This window comes from Podarcis pityusensis (genome assembly GCF_964106645.2).
Source record: "Podarcis pityusensis genome assembly, chromosome: 11".
Taxonomy (NCBI): domain Eukaryota; kingdom Metazoa; phylum Chordata; class Lepidosauria; order Squamata; family Lacertidae; genus Podarcis; species Podarcis pityusensis.
In genome coordinates, this window is record NC_138036.1 from 22,373,230 (window position 1) to 22,391,511 (window position 18,282).

Sequence of the window (18,282 nt, forward strand, 5' to 3'; positions counted from 1 at the left end):
CTCGGTAGTGCAAGAACATCTCTAGCGGAAAGTCATGCACAGAGGTTTTCTTTGCAAGCTGCCACTCACATTGTATATTGTGACATATGGCAAATGAATCCGTCAGGGTGTGTCAATGTATGCTGAAATGGGTATCGCCAAAGGTGGGACATAGGGCATCCATACACCAAGATTGTCAGGTGCATCTGTTACAAGGAAACCTTGCACTACATAACAGGTGGTCCGTGTCCTTTTGTAAAAAAAAAAAGGGGGGGGGGAGCGGTGATGGTGGTTTCTTTCACTGAATGCAGACCTGTGGAAGAAGTGTAACGAATCCTATTATGGCTGTTGCAGCTGCACTTTGGTGCAAATAAATGAGAGCCAAAACACAATTGGGACTGGCATCATTCAGATTCTCTTCTGCTGGCCTTATCTTGCCCTGAACTCCTAGAAATGAGGTCTTGTCTTTTTACGTTGGGTGAAAGACAATAGGATTTGAACTCAGGTCCTGCTTTGGAGGGGTGGGCAGGCAGGCAGGCAGGCAGGCAGACAGACAGGGAGGACAACTTTCTCCCTAGCACTGGCCTTATATGAATTTGAGGGGTGGGGGGAACCTTCCCTGCAGAGGCAGGAGGAAAAAAGAAGCCTTGCTTACTCTACTTTACTGTATGTTTCTACTCTATAAAAAACTTAGGCTCTGGGGTGGAAGTGCCAACCCTGACTCCTGTGGCACTACAGGAACATAGGGAGCTGCCTTATACCAGGTCAGATTATTTGTTTATCATACTTAGTATTGTCTTCTTTGGCTTTCCAGGGTCTCAGGCAGGGGAATCTTCATGGCACCTACTATCTCATCCAATGGAACAGCAAAAGCCTACAGGGGGTGGGAAGACTGCACTGGAAATCCACCTCCCCAACGAGCCTGCATAGCTCTGCACACTGCAACAAGGTTCCCATTCCAGGCTACCTACGGAGAGTCCTGAGCAGGAGCACACCTCACTGGGGTTGGGGTACACAGCAACATTTCTCAACAAGTCCCGTATCTATGGGACTGCCTCTTCTGGTATGCCCCGCAGAGGACCTTAAGGTCCATGAACAACCATAGTTTAGAGGTCCCGGGCCCTAAGGAAGTCAGACTATCCTCCACCAGGGCCAGGGCCTTTTCAGCGATGGCTCCGACCTGGTGGAATGCTCTGTCCCATGAGACTAGGGCCCTTCAGGATTTAACCTCCTTCCGTTGGGCCTGTAAGACAGAGCTATTCCACCTGGCCTTTAATTTGAACTCAGCCTGCTCTTCTGTTTCCCGTCCTTTCCCTTCCCTTCCCTTCCCCTCCCCCTTTATGAAGATCACCCGCTCTGAGACCCCACAGCTAATTCTCCCCTGGTCTCCTTGCTGGCCCAATAGGACCAATTCAGCCAGCTAGCCCTGGGGATTATCTAATGCTTATTTCCCCTAAATTGATTTTTGAATTTTATAGTTATTCATGTTTTTATACTGTATTTTATGCTGCTTTTATAATTAAGAGTTTTAAATTTGTTGTTAGCTGCCTTGAGCCCAGTTTTTGAACCGGGAAGGGCGGGGTATAAATAAAATTTTATTATTATTATTATTATTATTAGTCTTTTTTATTGTAAAAAAAATTTTTTTTGTCATGGCACACAAAAGGGAAGGTGAACCAAGTGTGCAAGGGTCAGACTCCACATTACGAAGCCGGACCTGTTTTAGATCGGAGGTGGCACCAAAACACAGTAGTAGAGTCTCCCAGTTAGGTTTCAAGGCCAGAAATAACTCTGGGTAGGGGAAAATCAGCTGAGGAGAGGGAATGAATGAGGGAAAGCAGAACATGGTGAAGATGTTCAGCACTCCCTTGTGGACAAAATGGTAGACAGGGCCAGAGGGCAAAAGTGAGCAGAGCAATACAGTGGTGCCCCGCAAGACGAATGCCTCGCAAGATGGAAAACTCGCTAGACGAAAGGGTTTTGCGGTTTTTGAGCTGCTTCGCAAGACGAAAACGTCTTGCAAGTTTGTTTCCTTTTTCTTAACACCGTTAATACAGTTGCTACTTGACTTCGAGGAGCAACTCATAGAACGCGGTGTGGTAGCCTTTTTTGAGGTTTTTGGTTATTTTTGAAGCTTTTCCAAAACTTTTCCGACACCGTGCTTCGAAAGACAAAAAATTCGCTAGACGAAAAAACTCGCGGAACGAATTAATTTCGTCTTGCGAGGCACCACTGTAAATATGAATTGTAGCTTTGTACAATAGTCTAGTTTCTTCACACACTCACACATCCATCTCTGTCCTCCATCCAGGAAAGTGAGAAGTACTGTCAGAGTTCAAGGACACATTCAACACATTCAATCTGAGGGGGGGGGGATCAGCCAGGAGGGTGCAAAGCAGGGCTTGTGGGCTGCACTTGGCCCCCAGACCTGAGATTCCACATCCTTGATTTTCAACATTTAATGCCAAGACATGGGTCTAACTCCAAAACTGCAATTCTAAACACATTTACTAGATGGTAAGCTTCCTTGGGCACAGGGGACTTACTTCAAAGTAAACATGCACAGTATTGTGCTGTAAGGGACACAATATAGGACTGAATCGTTTTTAATACCTGCTGGTTGCACCAAACACAGTCAAATAGTGGGTGGGTTGAGGGATGTGTGGTAGGCAGGGAGGTGTTGCTGAACTCTTCCTCCCTGTAACCCTCAATCCACATAAGAGGAAACAGAAAAGGTGACATGCCAATGCCATTACAGACAATTACTGATAAAAGCTTTATTAGATAAATGCCTTTACAGTACTGTTGTCTTTCCTATGGCTGAGCACTGAACTATCATCTCAAATAAATACAAGCAGGCATAATGTACACTGTTTACAACTTCAATTTGTTACTTAAAATAATGCAAGTGCAATATAAGACAAGTTTACTGTGCAAATAAGAATTTGAAATTACATTTAAAAGATTACAGAAGCCAGTGCTTAGTAGATTACGTTCTAAACCAACAACATAGCTTCCATTACAAATAAATATAATGTAAAACTCATTGAAGAGACTATTGAACAAATGTTAAAAAGAGAATACTGTTATTTTAGAGGTATTGCAACTATCAGTGGTCCTTCTGTACATGCATTTGAAAAATCGGACAAACTTCCAAATGCATGGTCTTCAAGTATTTTTGTTTGGTCGGCTCATTTTTCTAAGTGCAGACACTGATCTGAAATCTCAGGGGGTAGCACCAGAGGCAGAGAGTCCTCATTCAAAGACACCAGTAAGTGCAGCTTGTCCAAGCAATCTTGTAAAACCCCCTCTGGATAGTCACTTAATTGCAAGTCCAGCGGTTTCTGATGCTGCAACATCTGATCAGCCAGGCCCAAGCAACAAACAGCCAGCAAGGAAGGCATGTATTTGTTAAAAGCATAGTCGGCCAGGCTAAGTTCAGCCACACCTTTGGCCAGAGCTTTGGCATTCTTGGCCTCCCAGGCATCAACTTCACAGGCCTCCATCCGCATATGTGTGAAGTGTTCCAGGAAGAAGCTGATGGTGGGGGCTGCCAGGTTGAAGTGGAGTTTGTTCAGAATGATGCACTCCAAGTTGCAGAGCTGCTGGCGAGAGAAAGTGTCACAGCAAAGAGCGAGGAGCTGTTTCGCCTTGGGTGGGTGCACTTCCACCTGAAAGGCAGACAAGCAAAGGAAAGAGTGCACACCATTAGCACAAAATATAAAAGAAAACAATGCCTGTGGGTATTTCCAGAACTGGTACAAATGTGTTACTGCTATTATATTCCCAAAGGTAAAGCACTTCTCATTATCACCTGTAATTTAGTCAAGGTCAGATGCAATGCAACTAAACAGGAACACAGCCTACCTCCAGCCTGGTGGGAGTTTAACGTAAGCTTAACTCTCTTCTAGCTAAATTAGGAGTCGGGAACCTTGTGGCCTAATTTCATGTGCCTGATGAGGAAAGAACAAACAGGGAGAAAGGGAATGTGGAGAGAGAAAGCACACATATGCTCAGAGGGGTGGCAGAAGTAGAAATAAAGAAAGGAGAATCCTAGCTACCTTTGATTCTAACTCTCCCTATTATAGCCACCAGCTCCATGGACCTCTGGCCTACCCCTCCCCGCCAACAGATTACTCCTGAGGAAAAATGGTGCTTAACAGAAAAAGCTTCCAACTCCTGATTCAAAACAAGAGAATTAAATGGCCTCAATTTGACCGTACACAATTATATTTTTTAAGGTTGTTGCTCATCTCTACAACTGCGGGGCACACCTTCCCTGTTTGGGTGAAATGTGGTGAACACAGTGGTTTAGATCCTAAGTTAAGCTAGTTTAACTTCACAGAACTAAAAGTTCCTGTTCTCTCCTCCCAATTGCAGCTACCTGTGACCACATAAAAACCTCTCTTGGAGGGTCAAGGGTCTTTCCTGAACTAAATGAGATGGGAGTTTGAGGGGCTGCCTATGAAAGGAGGAGATGGGAAACTTTCTATAAATGTCCTTATGATATCTTATGATCCAAGCATGAGTTCTGGTGATCTCCTCACATGTTCTTTCTCACTTTGTGCAGGAGGACTCCTGATCTTTCCAATAGGCTTTTTGAGGGGCACAGATGGCTGCAAGGAAGAAGGAAGGAACAGGAAACTTTCATTCTGTGAACTTCCTTAAGTTAGCTTATCTGATCTTAGGATCCAAGGGATAGCAAGCTGTTAGCAGTGAAATACCTTCTGAAAAGGCCCTAAGAGTCTGAGCTACATGTCTGCCACATTATTTACATTCTTTCCTATAAAAATGAATCTGTTAGGATGGAAATGGGTTGAGATTTATGAATTTATGAGCAGATCTTTAGTATCAGAGTACAAAACCATGAAACATACAAGTGACCCAACTGTAGTCAGGAACCCCATGTAACTTATTGGAGCCTCTTAAATCACTATGGTTCAGAGATCTCTTCTCTTATAAGCTGTTCTTAAAGTATGTATTCAATAGCAATAACAAACCATACTACCTAAACAAAGGAGAGGGCTGTTATTATTATGATTATTTTACTATTAGGAAATCTGTATGTTTTTTAATTTAGTTTTTATCTTCAATGTTTTGTAACATGTTTCTAATGTTGTATGTGGCCCTGAGATATTTTAATAAAGGGAAGTATATAAACTGAATTAATCATAATCATAAAAAACAAAGGGGAGAGCCTCTAAGTCCTTGTACCTGTTTGCAAGAGATGAAGAGGGAGGTGACCCCTAGGAGTTGGAAGCAGTCAGCAGCCACTGGGGTGGTGGTAAGGAAGCGGTCTAGAGTGTTTACTGCCAGGCATAAGGACTCAAAAGAGAAGCCAAAGTGTTTATGCACTGGAATTAGCCAGCTGATCAGTTTGCACCGAGCCTCTGCAGTTATCTGGGAAGCAGAGAAGAGAAAAGGTTATGATGGGAAAAGAGGCAATAATGAAATATAGAGGCAACCATTTACTGTATTATAGACTCTTATTAATGAGAACCAAAATATTTCATCAAAGTTTTAGGACATTTACTGAATTCCTTACTCCTGCCTATGTATTAGTTTCAACTGAAATAACAAAATTATTCTCCCATGTGTAATGATTTTTGTGAACACCAGTGACAGAAATCAAAGAAACCAGATTATCAAAAGAGCTGCCATGATGGAGTTAATTTTTACTTTGCTTTAAGGCAGCAAGATTTTTGCAATTATTGTGGTGGCTGCAGAAACCATCATGCGCAAGGCTACAACATAAAACTTATGTCTCACATGCACAGATAGAGAAGTTATAAAGGACTGCATAAATGCTGAAAGTAGACATACAACCTTTTCACAAATGGAAGCAGACTGCTGTACACAACAATGGGAAAATATATTCTCAGGGGAGGCATGTACGGAGATGTACTACTCTTTCTTCAGTGTCTCCCACATAGAAACAATGATGCACATATTGGGGTAGAGGGTGAAAAGTAGTAATGGGGTTCATCTAGGCTTGCCATATGTCAGGAAAATTCCTGACATGTCCTGGTTTTTTGGGGGTGGGGGGTGGATTTTGCCGAAGCGGCAAAATGTCAGGGAAAACCTGGATGTATGGCAACGCGATGGGAAAAGTGGTAGAAACAGCTCCAAAAGCTTATTTTTGGGGGAAGTTTCCCCGAAAAAGCTCAACAATTTTGGTGGTTTCCTAGGTTCATCTCTCCACATACCATCTCCAAGTGTTCAGATGCACTTTTATTTTTTAAGCCCAATTCTATTCCATGATCTCTTGCTTGCAGTTGTTGTGAACTTCATTTCCCTAGTTATTATGAGTGATTTATAATTCGCAACCAATGTTGTCATTTAACATTGGTAGTATTTAATATTTAATTACACCATATTATATATGGGATCCTAGTTGCCCTTTATTGTCACCACTCCATTGCACAGCTCACGTGATGGGTGTACAAACATCTATTTTGGTACAATACCTACCAAACATTTACGTGCAACAAAAGACACACACATTTCATGGTGCACACTTTCCCCCTAACCCTCCTTTGTAGTTAAATTGTGTGTGAAAGGTATAGGAAAATCCAGGAAAGGGTGAAAAGGTATTTGTGTGTGAAAATGCTTTCATGAGGTTATAAAGCCACTCATACTTTATTTTTCAGAAGCCTCCACAGACTTCACTGGAGTCAAAAAGCAGGAAATGACTGAGAACTGAGTAAATTCAAAGCAGCATGTGGGATGCTTTACAAATGTTAAGCATCAGCTTAAGATGCTCACAGGAAAGCAATGTGCCAGAGGTAGAATGAGATTGCAGAGCACAAGCACAGTATGCCAGACAACTATATGCAGATAATTATGCTGTTCTTTGCAGTTGCCAAAATGGACAAAGACATGCAAAAAAATTACAGTACGTGTAACAAAGATGGTGATGTTGGATGTGGAAAATGAAAGATATATTTCAGAATGTATTTTCTAGATACAACCCAGAGCATGGTGTATAGCTGGTACTTTCTGAGACTCCCTCTAAATGTCCAACCTCTTTTAAGTTCAGGTTCCACTCCACTGACAGCTCTGCCTAATAGCCTCTGATCATAACTTCCCAATGTCTCTCAGGGTCAGCCTGTCAGGAGCATTAAGCTTTATCTTATCATGTGGTTCTGTCATCCCAAATTTGCCTAAGATCGTGTAGCTGGTGCCTTGCTAAATCAGGAATGAAGGGATCTTTTTTTCTCACCTACAAATGTTATTAAGTGCTTTCACTTTGCTTTTTGTCTTGAAGAGCTTATAATGACAAAAGAGAAAGCCTTCAGGCATTTGTTTTCTGCACAGAAAACACATGAAAACTGACCATCTTATGTGACAACCACATCTATTGGTTTATGTGGTTATAGATATATAGATTTATGTTAAGGGGGGGCAGAACCTCAGTTATTTTTATTGATTTGTGTGATTTAGGGGGGTGGGGCAGCTCCCCCCCCCACACCCATGGTATTTGTGTGAGGATCAGCTGGAAAGCAGCTTTCTCTAGCTTATGTATGTATAAACACTGAAACACGTGTATCTGTGATGCCGATCTACCCAGTTTTATACTGCTTCCTACACAAAGTTAGGGGGGTGGGGAACACAATGGAAAGAAGAAATCTAGGACTCTTCATACATCACACTAAATGTGCATAATGGGGAAGAGCGGAAACGCACCTCTTGTCTCCGCCCCAAAACCTATAAAATATCTTACCTGTGCACTAAGTGTACTCAAGAAGACTGTACACGGGAGCTGGGACTTTGCCCTGTCAGAGCGGACACAATTCTGCTCCCACGTTTACAGGATTCCGTGTCAGAAAAAGTTGAGAACAAGAGTGTACAAAATACATGAGTAGATGCTCACTTTCTAACCTCGCCAAGAGTTGCCCGCGATTCCCTTTTGTGTGTTTCATTCGGGGTGTGTGTGTGAAAAAAGCAAAACCCCGCCACCTCCACCCACCCTCCGCTTACTTGCGGCTGCTGGGCCAGCGGGTCGAGCGGGTGGAACTTGCCCTCCAGCTCCTTTCGGAAGCGGTACCAGCTCTGCCCGTAGTCGCGGAAGGTCTGCCTCTCCAGGGCTCGCATGGGCTCGCAGCGGCGGCGACCCGGGGACCCGGCCCGGCCGGAGAGGAGCCCCACCGGGGGGGCCTTGCTCTTCTTGACCGGCGCGCGGAGCCCGAGGCCGGCCTCGACGGCGCCGGGGGCCTCTGGGCGCTCCTCGGGGGTCACGTCCTCCGCCCGCTGCCGCTTGAGCGGAGGGCTCCGCCGCCTGCCCGGAGCCTCGCTAGGGAGGGTCGTCACCATGCTGCCACTCCGGCTGCTACTGCCGCGCTTATTGCCGCCTCCCGGGCAGCGCCGAGAAGCAGGAGGCGCGCGGGGCCGGCTATATGTTGGGGAGCGACGCCCCGCCCCTGGTCCCGCCCGCCGAGGGCAGCGCCTCCCCGGCCCTCCGCTTCGACGGCTTTCCCGGCGAAAGAACCGCTCTCGGTTCCTCGGCGGCGGGCAGCCTTTTTCCCGCTTGTGTAACTAACTGCTGCAAGCCTGGAGGCGGGGGAAGAGTGTGGGGCGCCCGTCAAGCGCCGAGGGGACCCAAGAGGGCCTTTCTTCCACCTCTCGCGAAGCTCCTATTTCCTCCAAATAAACTTCCCCGTAGGGTCGCCGTCCCCAGTGGAGGAGGCGCCTGCCATTTTGTTGTGATATTTATTTCCTGCCCCCACCGGGGCCTCGTCTGATCTCCCCATTCGAAATGGGCATCGAAATAGTCACGATTTAAGCACAGACATTCAATAATACACTTCAAAACAGGGTCGTTTGTGTTTTTAATTCGTTTATTTAGCAGCTCCCCACGTTTGGCTTGTCTCCCCGCCCCCCCAAGCCAAGCGGGTGGGATTTCCTGGCCTGCAAAAAAGAGAAGGTCCCTTCACAAACGCGTGCGAGCAAAAAAAGAAAAAAGGGTGACAAGGACGACGCCATCTTCCCTCACAGCCACGGAACCTAACTGCCAAGTATCCCCACTCCACGATACAAGCTATATTCTCTGTTCATTCAGACGAACTGGTACACGCACCCAGGGTTTTACTGCACTCGGGTCCATCTGCCACATGAAAGCCACCAGAAAGGTTGCTAAGCCGTGGCAGCCCCATATGGCTTAGATGTCTATTCCAGGCCACCTTGAAGCCACCTTTTCCATTTAAAAGTTCAAGATGGCTTACCAAAGTTGCATTAAAAATAGGCCTGACTTGAAGTGCTTTACACCAGGGGGATAAACTTTTTGATCCACTAAAAAGGTGTGCCGTCTGTTAATCGGATGACCTTTTTAAAAAGCCTGCTGATGGAAAATTCCACCTTAGAAGAGGCATCTTCCCCACCCCCACCCCTTACACAGAAGGGAATGTCTCTCCTAAGACAATGCTCTTGTGTTATTTGTTTTTAGATTTAATATACTTAATTAGTCCATTTTAAACTTTCACTGGTTGACAGCTGTTGTTAAAATAGTTGCTTAGCAAATTGGGTCCCAAAAATGGCATGGAAATTCTACAAGGAATGTGCAGTGGTAACACAAAGATACCAGGCGATTCAGGAAAGTGCCTCTATATTTCAGGTGCCCCCCAGGATAGAGTCACTGCTACATGTAAGCCATACTGCCACATCAAAGCATTTCCAGGCAGCTTATATGTTACTGGTGTATTGTTGTTGTTTAGTCATTTAGTCGTGTCCGACTCTTCATGACCCCATGGACCAGAGCACGCCAGGCACTCCTGTCTTTCACTGCCTCCCACAGCTTGGTCAAACTCATGTTTGTAGCTTCGAGAACACTGTCCAACCATCTCATCCTCTGTTGTCCCCTTCTTCTTGTGCCCTCCATCTTTCCCAACATCAGGGTCTTTTCCAGGGAGTCTTCTCTTCTCATGAGGTGGCCAAAGTATTGGAGCCTCAGCTTCAGGATCTGTCCTTCCAGTGAGCACTCAGGGCTGAATTCCTTAAGAATAGATAGGTTTGATCTTCTTGCAGTCCATGGGACTCTCAAGAGTCTCCTCCAGCACCATAATTCAAAAGCATCAATTCTTTGGTGATCAGCCTTCTTTATGGTCCAGCTCTCACTTCCATACATCACTACTGGGAAAACCATAGCTTTAACTATACGGACCTAATACTGGTGTATTAGGCCCTCACAAAGTTCCTTCTAATTTTACCTTTAATAGTAGCACAGGAACACATGGCTGAAATAAAGCAAATGGATGATTATGTTGTCAGCAATGTCTTGCTCCTTAGTACATAGTCCCATGCTGATTCTTGTTGTTTGGATATGCTGCGGATTATGGCATTATTCAATAGAATGTTATACATACATATATACATACATACATATATATACATACATTCATGGCAAGGAAGCTTCCTGCAAGCACAAGTTTGGATCCAGACTAAGTTGCAGTTAGATTCTACTGAAGTCAACTTGAAAAGTTAGTAAGATTGATAGATTTCAGTGGGAACTGGCACTGTCTACTCAGAAGTCTCATTGGGTTCAATGGTTCACCTGAAATGTGCAAGACCCTGTATCCAACCGGTACAACTCTTTCTAATTGCTACTAGAACTTGCCCCCAAATCCAAGCCATTCTAATCATTCCATCACATGTGCTGCTTGGAATGTTGGAATGGTAGTTTCTATTAAGAGGAATCATTATCAATATTTTGACTGTTAGGTGCACAAATGTCATGTTTTGAGAGACTTTTCTGCTGTGCTTTGCACTACATGTGTGCCACGTTTCAACGTTGCGTATCTTTGAAATACCTTATCCATGGCACTTTGAACTCATTTTGAGAGCTAGCAAATGTCCTATTTTCAGGTTTTTTTCCTACTAAACACAGTGCCTTGGATTACAAATGCACAATTATTTGAAATGTCAGGGTTGTAGCTAACCTAACAATTTCACTAGCCCTTATATTGAGAAAATTATCTCTGTTATTAAATTGACTAGATAATGTACCAATATGCCATCTGCTAAAACAAGTAAAAAGGAGCATAGGGCAGGAGCAAGTTTTCACAGGTCTTGGTCTTCTGATGTAGTTGTGTAGGGCAGACATTGCCCTCAACGCAACAATGTACCCAAAATACAGCACTTAATTCTTTCGGATATGAGTAAAAGGCAACTCACAACTAAAGTAGGAAGTAAAGTGGAATCACTTTCCAAAACAAAATGGTAAATCTGGGGTGGCATTTTGATGAGGACAATGTTATGTGGATGGTGCAATGAACTTGCATGTATGAGCAGTGCAAGTCCATCATAAATTGATATATGTGCATCAGCTCTGCCCTAAAGACCCCAGACATCAAAAATCAAGTTGTTTTCTTAACTGCATAGCCCTGTTCTGGACAGCTTCTTGTTCATTGCTTTGGGAGAGTGGAGCAGGATGGAGAGAACTCATTTTTATATATTCAAATACTCAAGTCTGCGAAATTTCATGGGAAAGAGTGTCTGTTAAAACTAGGGGTGTCCTTGTCTTGTCTTACACCTCCCCAGATCTTCTACTCTCTATGCACCCCCTCCCAAACATTGCCATGACCTGCTATTATATTCTTCTTGCTTACCACTGAAATGAAAGGTGTCCCCCTCAAAATATCCTCTGCCATATTACATCATACTCCTAGGAATGAATGCAACCATTCATTTACGGAGGAGAAAGTAAAGGGATTCAAAGTGCAGGGGGATATTATGAGGGCAGCAACTAAATCTGTTCTTTCCCTTGGGGATCTCAACCATTAAAAAGCTAGCTTACTCCTAGCTGTCTAATCATAAACTGTTCTTTACTCCAGGTGACTAGTAATTAAGTATCAACACTGCTACTAGCTGCATAATGAATTTTTTCTTGATCACAGTGTTATGACCCTAACAGACAGATGTGTGCATCTGTTCCAACTGGTACTTCCGTTAGACACGAAGAATTACAAACACTACCAAGACCTTCTAAAAAGAGTACCAAGAGCTCTCCTGCAAGGTAGAAAAGTTCAGCAAAATGGGGTGAAGAGTTCCAAAATGGAAAACAAGTGTTTTTGTCACAAATACTTCAGAGAGCTATCCTAAAGAGGAAAGTTTCTTATAGGTTGTGGTAGTTTTGACATTATGCTGAAACCATAAACTTCCCCCATAAGCAAGCCTCTATATAGAACAGAGAAACATGCCATGTTGCAACCCGTCACTTAAAAAGCACACCTATGATGTGAAGTTTCTTTAGCTTAATGTCTGAAATGCAATTTATTCAGGCAAATTACTCCCTCTGCTGGATCAATGAAGCAAGCTATCAGACTAGTTTTGTATGTTGCGTTTTACAATCCTCTACATTAAAATTAGTAATTTCTTTCTATCTTTTTCTTTTTCTTCCTTCCTTCGGTTCCCAGAATATATGTATAGCGTAAAGCTAAAGGTAAAGGGACCCCTGACTGTTAGGGTCCAGTCGCAGACGACTGTGGGGTTGCAGCGCTCATCTCGCTTTACTGGCTGAGGGAGCCGGCATACAGCTTCCGGGTCATGTGGCCAGCATCACTAAGCCACTTCTGGTGAACCAGAGCAGTGCACAGAAACGCTGTTTACCTTCCCGCTAGAGCGGTACCTATTTATCTACTTGCATTGCGTGCTTTCAAACTGCTAGGTTGCCAGGAGCAGGGACTGAGCAATGGGAGCTCACCCTGTTGCAGGGATTCGAACCACTGACCTTCCGATCGGCAAGCCCTAGGCTCTGTGTTTAACCCACAGCGCTGACTATGCTTACACCGCCTCAATTTAAGATGCATGTTGTTTACCAAACAACCTTGTATTTTTAAGCATACTACTTTGCAATTCCTATTAAAAGGCAATTTTTGTATGAGAAAAAGGAGAAAGCAACTATTACCAGTGCTAGAGACCTTACTTCCCAGTCTGTCTTGTGTTCATGCAGAAAAATGATTCATTTCTTATATTTTTAGACTGGTTTCTGTCATAAGAGAATTAAAACTTGAAGGTAACAACAACCAGAACCCTGATCTGTTCTTTGCCCTCTGACTCTCGACACTGTTTTTTAATCAGCCTCAGTTCCAAAAACAAGTAAATAAAACTAAAGGGGCAAAGGCAAATTCTCAATATATGTAAAGCACTGACCAAGCACCACAGCTTGTCAGTAACAAACAATTAACTACCATAACAATAAGAACAAAATTGGTGGTACAGTGGTACCTCGGGTTACATACACTTCAGGTTACGTACGCTTCAGGTTACAGACTCCGCTAACCCAGAAATAGTGCTTCAGGTTAAGAAATTTGCTTCAGGATGAGAACAGAAATTGTGCTCCGGCGACGCAGCAGCAGCAGGAGGCCCCATTAGCTAAAGTGGTGCTTCAGGTTAAGAACAGTTTCAGGTTAAGAACAGACCTCCGGAACGAATTAAGTACTTAACCCAAGGTACCACTGTACATATGTAGCTGCAAATGAGTTTCAGTGCAACTCTCTAAAAATGAAATGTAGTGCCTTAATTTATCTAGAAAGTCAATCTTTAGTGTTAATAATTGTTAACATCATGTGTGAACAAAATATTAACTTCATTTGTTGCATTCCAAGCTACATTACAGATCTCAATCATTTCAAGGACTTGTTCATTAAAAAAACAGGGTTCATCACCAACGACTTATCCAGATGAGAAAACTGGAAATTTCAGCTGGTGAAAGGGAAACACGTCACATTTTGCAATCTCTTAAAAGTTTTCCAAAGACCTTTTTCGTATGGTATATGCAACAAAATATTTTATCCTACTTAAAGCTAATAAATGAAACCGAGATCTCAATTTGCAAAATACCACATCCAAAATAAGAACAGAAAATTGCACAAGGAGCTCATGCAGCTGTTAATTTTATATGAACATAAATTGCAATCCAATGTTGAACCTTGAGTTCACATTGTGGTGACCCTGGGGCAAATAACTCTCACAACCTTATCAACACCACAGGATTGTTGTGATGATGCAGCAATATAACCCTGTTTATCTTTTACTTTGATCAATCTTATCAGGAACTTTCCTATATATTTCAATATTGGTCAGATAAATGTAATACATTCATATTTTGTTTCCCAGTTATGCTGTCTGAGCCAAAACAATGATTTGAAAGTTCAGCTGAATATGAGTGGAAAATATTTTATTTGGCTGGATTATAGATTCATTGCTGGTATCTAAAGACTGAACACAGTTCTTGTAGCTTCTGCAGTACATTTAAAAAGTAGGGAGAGAAGTCAAATTCTGTAAAGAAGGTGAAGGCAAATGGATGCTTAGGAAGAGGAAGACTCTGCAGGAGAGAAGTTCCTCTAAGATTTAGGCTTATTAAAAAGTAATGGTTATTTTATTTTTCCTCGTTACATCTTTTCTTCTGAAGCACATACTTTTAAATTCTTGATGTGCAATGCTAAATATTTATTTGTAAAAGACCTTTAACAATTCTCTCTCAAGGTTTGGTACATACTCAATTCAGGCACATGATGTCAATGCAAAAGAGGAAGGGTTCTAAAGGATTAATGGAACTCCAGAACTAACGGCTTCTACAAATACTGATTTGTAATTTGCTCTCTTCAAACTCACTGCATGAGTAATAATCAAAGAACAGCAATTTTGTAAAATGTATTGCATCAAATTACCATGATGTAGATAAAAATCCTATTGATAATTATGTAGCACATATACTTTGGCAAAGAAAAGTCTCCTGCTCCCCAATTGCATATTCCTAAAGAGAACTAAAGCCTATTCCATAAATTCAAATTCTGCTCTTGAAAACATAATCAAGTTAAGTTCACACTTTCTGCTTGACATATATCACATTAATACTGAAACCATTTATGTTGATGCCACAGTTTAAAAACATTCCAACAAGGGCCACCCAATTTTATTGTCATTTTTACAATGCATTCCTATTCTTCACAGAATGACATAGAAAATATATGCAAAGTCCAAACAGTTTCCACATGATAGTATTATGCTTTTACAGTTAGCATGTTCTTTACTTTAGATATAAATTTCTTCTTCCAATTATTGTGGTTCTGTAGTTGCAGCCAAATTCTTGTTTCAGGTAGTGTTTTCTGTTTTTATCAGTTCTTTGATGATGTTCAAAATCTTATCATCTGGGGAACAGAATGACAGTAAGTGCCAAAGAATGGAAAATTCAGCCATATTTCCCAACCCCATCAAGAATTATAATCATGTGTATTGTAGATTGTCACTCTGCACCCTGCCTGCTAAAAGCAGCACAAAATATCATGAGGGTTGAAATGATAAGGAAGTGAAGTTCAGCCTCTTCAGATCTGGGATATCAATGTACCTGAGGTCGCTTGAGTTTTCTCAAATTAGAACTGTGCACACAATTAAAGACATGGACCATAGATATAGAGTTCTCAGGTTATGGTTTAAAAACCCATAAATGCCCCTTCTTGTGTTTAAAAGAATAGGTTGGAATATAATCCCGAGAGCTATCATGTTTTTATTTCTAACAGTGAGTTCATCTATTTAATTTTTCTAGCATCGATCACCAAATGCCGCATTTTAAATCCCGCCACACATTGATTCACAGCTTGATTCCTATGTTGAGGTATTTGCCTAAAGTAGTTGAGAGATAACCATCTACAGCAGCCAGTGCTAACCATTTTGTGCATTCAGATTGTTAAGCTATTGTTATGGTTATTTAGTGTTTGCAATGATGTCCGGACTCCCTCAGTTTTTGCTCAGAAAGAAAAACTTGCATAAAATTTAGAAAGCGTGCCAAGGAATTTGGACACATTAAGCTGTTAAACATGAAAGAAAGTGAACTGATGAAAGGCCTTGTTAGCTGAAGCCATGCTATGTACACACAATGCATTGTGTGTGTCTCATGCTAAAATAAACTCATTGTGACTAGGGCAAAATCAGAAATGGCACTAGTGTGCTTGTTACACTGGAAATTTGAGCTGCTAAGTCACTATTCTGCGTAATGAAGGTTTCTTTTTTTTAAGGTTTATAGTTATCTTGTTTCAGTAAGAGGTTACCTTAATCAGTTTTGTATTTTATTTTGGTAACTTATCCACTACTCTACTCATGTTCAACGAAAGACACAATACCAAATGCAAAAATAGTAAAGGTAAAGGGACCCCTGACCATTAAGGTCCAGTCATGGCCGACTCTGGGGTTGAGGCGCTCATCTTGCTTTATTGGCCGAGGGAGCCGGCATACAGCTTCCAGGTCATGTGGCCAGCATGACTAAGCTGCTTCTGGCGAAGCAGAGCAGCGCATGGAAACGCTGTTTACCTTCCCACCGGAGCGGTGCCTATTTATCTACTCGCACTTTGATGTGCTTTCAAACTGCTAGGTTGGCAGGAGCTGGGACCGAGGAACGGGAACTCACCCCGTTGCGGGGATTCGAACCGCCGACCTTCTGATTGGCAAGTCCTAGGCTCTGTGGTTTAACCCACAGTGCCACCCGTGTCCAATAATGCAAAAATAAGTTCACACTAATGTTTAGCTGCATCTCTGTGGCATACAGGCTGCAACATATTTGTTTCAACAGATGGACCCTTTCTGAGCACACATTCCTTTGTGTGTATGAAAGATAGGTTCCTTTATTGAAATAAATGTAGGAATCCTTAAGTGTGGGAGAATTCCATGGATGTATGGGGACTCCTGCATCCAAACATAACTGAAACATTGCAACGCACTAGCTTACACCAAGAAAGTGCTCAGAGTTGAAGAAAACTGTGCAAAAAAGTGACCTCCCCACCCCTAGTGGTATATGATATTTATCCATCATACATAAAATCTAAGAGAATGATGCATATGTTTTGCTATTCCACAAATTTTACATATACTGAGTTCAATATTTTTATGGCTGCGCTGGGGTTGGGGAATTACCTTCAAGTGACATTTTAGGGTTTTCAAGTTTTTGCTTTAAAACAGACTCGATGAGTGCTCTCAGTTGCTTGAAAATCACTGCGATTTTGACAGGAGCCTGCAAAAATAGGAATATTAAATCTTACATTTCCCCTTCGGAACAGTTTGTTAATAACATATCAGATCTTAAAAATACATTTCCCACATACAAAAATATAAGTTATGTCAGATGTTGTCAGACATAAAACTGCTGTTCAAAACCAACCATGGTTTGCTGGAGTGAGAACAAGTGATGGAACCTTCCCATCCCTCCTTCTTTTGTAGCCTAGCTTGAGAGAAAACTGATTTGCTATATCAATTTCCTGCCATATCCAAAATCAGGATGATTTTATCTGATTGGTAAAGCAGGTTTATAAGAAGCATTTAAACTGGTTTTCTGGTTCAGATGTAATGGGAATATGTGTTTTAACAAACTGGAAGCCTTCTCCCAAGCTGGGTGGATAAAAGGGGAACTAAACATACCTGAAAATGGATCCAGCCATCAACAGACAAAAGCCGTTCACGATGCAATACTTCTATGTCTCCGCCGAAAAGTAAAATTGGGAAGGGGGAAATCAAAGTAGTTTCTTTCAAGTACACCTTGGCGTATCTTATCTGCATGAAAAACACAAGCACAAATAATTATGTTACTTGACTCAACTGCTGCCTCTGATATAGCAGTACATCATTGTTCTGCCACAGGGAATTGTTACACATGCTCTTTGAAAGCATGTTGGAACAATTACAGTGGTACCTTGGGTTACATACGCTTCAGGTTACAGACTCCGCTAACCCAGAAATAGTACCTCAGGTTAAGAACTTTGCTTCAGGATAAGAACAGAAATCGTCCTCCGGCGGCACAGCGGCAGCAGGAGGCCCCATTAGCTAAAGTGGTGCTTCAGGTTAAGAACAGTTTCAGGTTAAGAACGGACCTCTGGAACGAATTAAGTACTTAACCCGAGGTACCACTGTACACCAAATGCCATAGGCCAGAATGAAAATTTGACAGTGGCAGTTCCTAAACCTTTTCTCCCACGGATGATGTGAAAGTTGATGAAGGTCATGGGCAGACCACTTAATGATTGTTCTTCCTCTTGTGGCAATTCTAAAGCACTACGCTAGATGCTGTATGGTTTTTAATTGGTTTTTTATTGCTTCTTTTACTTCTTATAGTGTATTTTATTGTATTCAATTTGAATTCCATAAATTTCACACTGCAATAAAATAAGCAATAAAAATACATTTAAAAATCAACAAGAATATTTAATGCAGACATGCTGTGGACCACCTGAATGAAGCTTGCAGATCTCTAGTGGTCTGTGGACCATAGTTTGGAAATCACTGTTTTATAAAGTACCATAGATCTAAGATGTTGTAGGTCATGCC

The 18,282-nt window shown here is 42.2% G+C and overlaps 2 protein-coding genes across 3 annotated transcripts in view; both read right to left on the minus strand.

The window, feature by feature from the left end:
* Window positions 1-2,731: 2,731 nt before the first annotated feature.
* CCNO (cyclin O) lies at window positions 2,732-9,788 on the minus strand. Its single transcript, XM_080973064.1, has 3 exons — window positions 7,960-9,788; window positions 5,194-5,379; window positions 2,732-3,650 (listed from the first exon to the last, which is right to left on the minus strand). The coding sequence occupies exons 1-3, from the start codon at window positions 8,290-8,292 to the stop codon at window positions 3,171-3,173; spliced, it is 999 nt and encodes a 332-aa protein (XP_080829190.1). The 5' UTR covers window positions 8,293-9,788; the 3' UTR covers window positions 2,732-3,170.
* Window positions 9,789-14,134: 4,346 nt separating this feature from the next.
* DHX29 (DExH-box helicase 29) overlaps window positions 14,135-18,282 on the minus strand; it is a 28,199-nt gene continuing 24,051 nt past the window's right edge. For both annotated transcript variants that reach the window (XM_080972297.1, XM_080972298.1), the window contains 3 exons: window positions 17,380-17,511; window positions 16,879-16,975; window positions 14,135-15,122 (listed from right to left, as the gene is read on the minus strand). In XM_080972297.1, coding sequence (XP_080828423.1) covers window positions 15,067-15,122; window positions 16,879-16,975; window positions 17,380-17,511 — 285 coding nt within the window. In that variant the 3' untranslated portion in view covers window positions 14,135-15,066. The remainder of the gene's footprint in view (window positions 15,123-16,878; window positions 16,976-17,379; window positions 17,512-18,282) is intronic.

Coding starts and splice junctions, on each gene's coding strand:
- CCNO (XM_080973064.1), bottom strand. CDS start 8,292: ATGGTGACGACCCTCCCTAGCGAGGCTCCGGGCAGGCGGCGGAGCCCT. Junction 5,380..7,959: donor CGCTGGCCCAGCAGCCGCAA/GTAAGCGGAGGG, acceptor TCTGCTTCCCAG/ATAACTGCAGAGGCTCGGTG. Junction 3,651..5,193: donor TCTTCATCTCTTGCAAACAG/GTACAAGGACTT, acceptor TCTGCCTTTCAG/GTGGAAGTGCACCCACCCAA.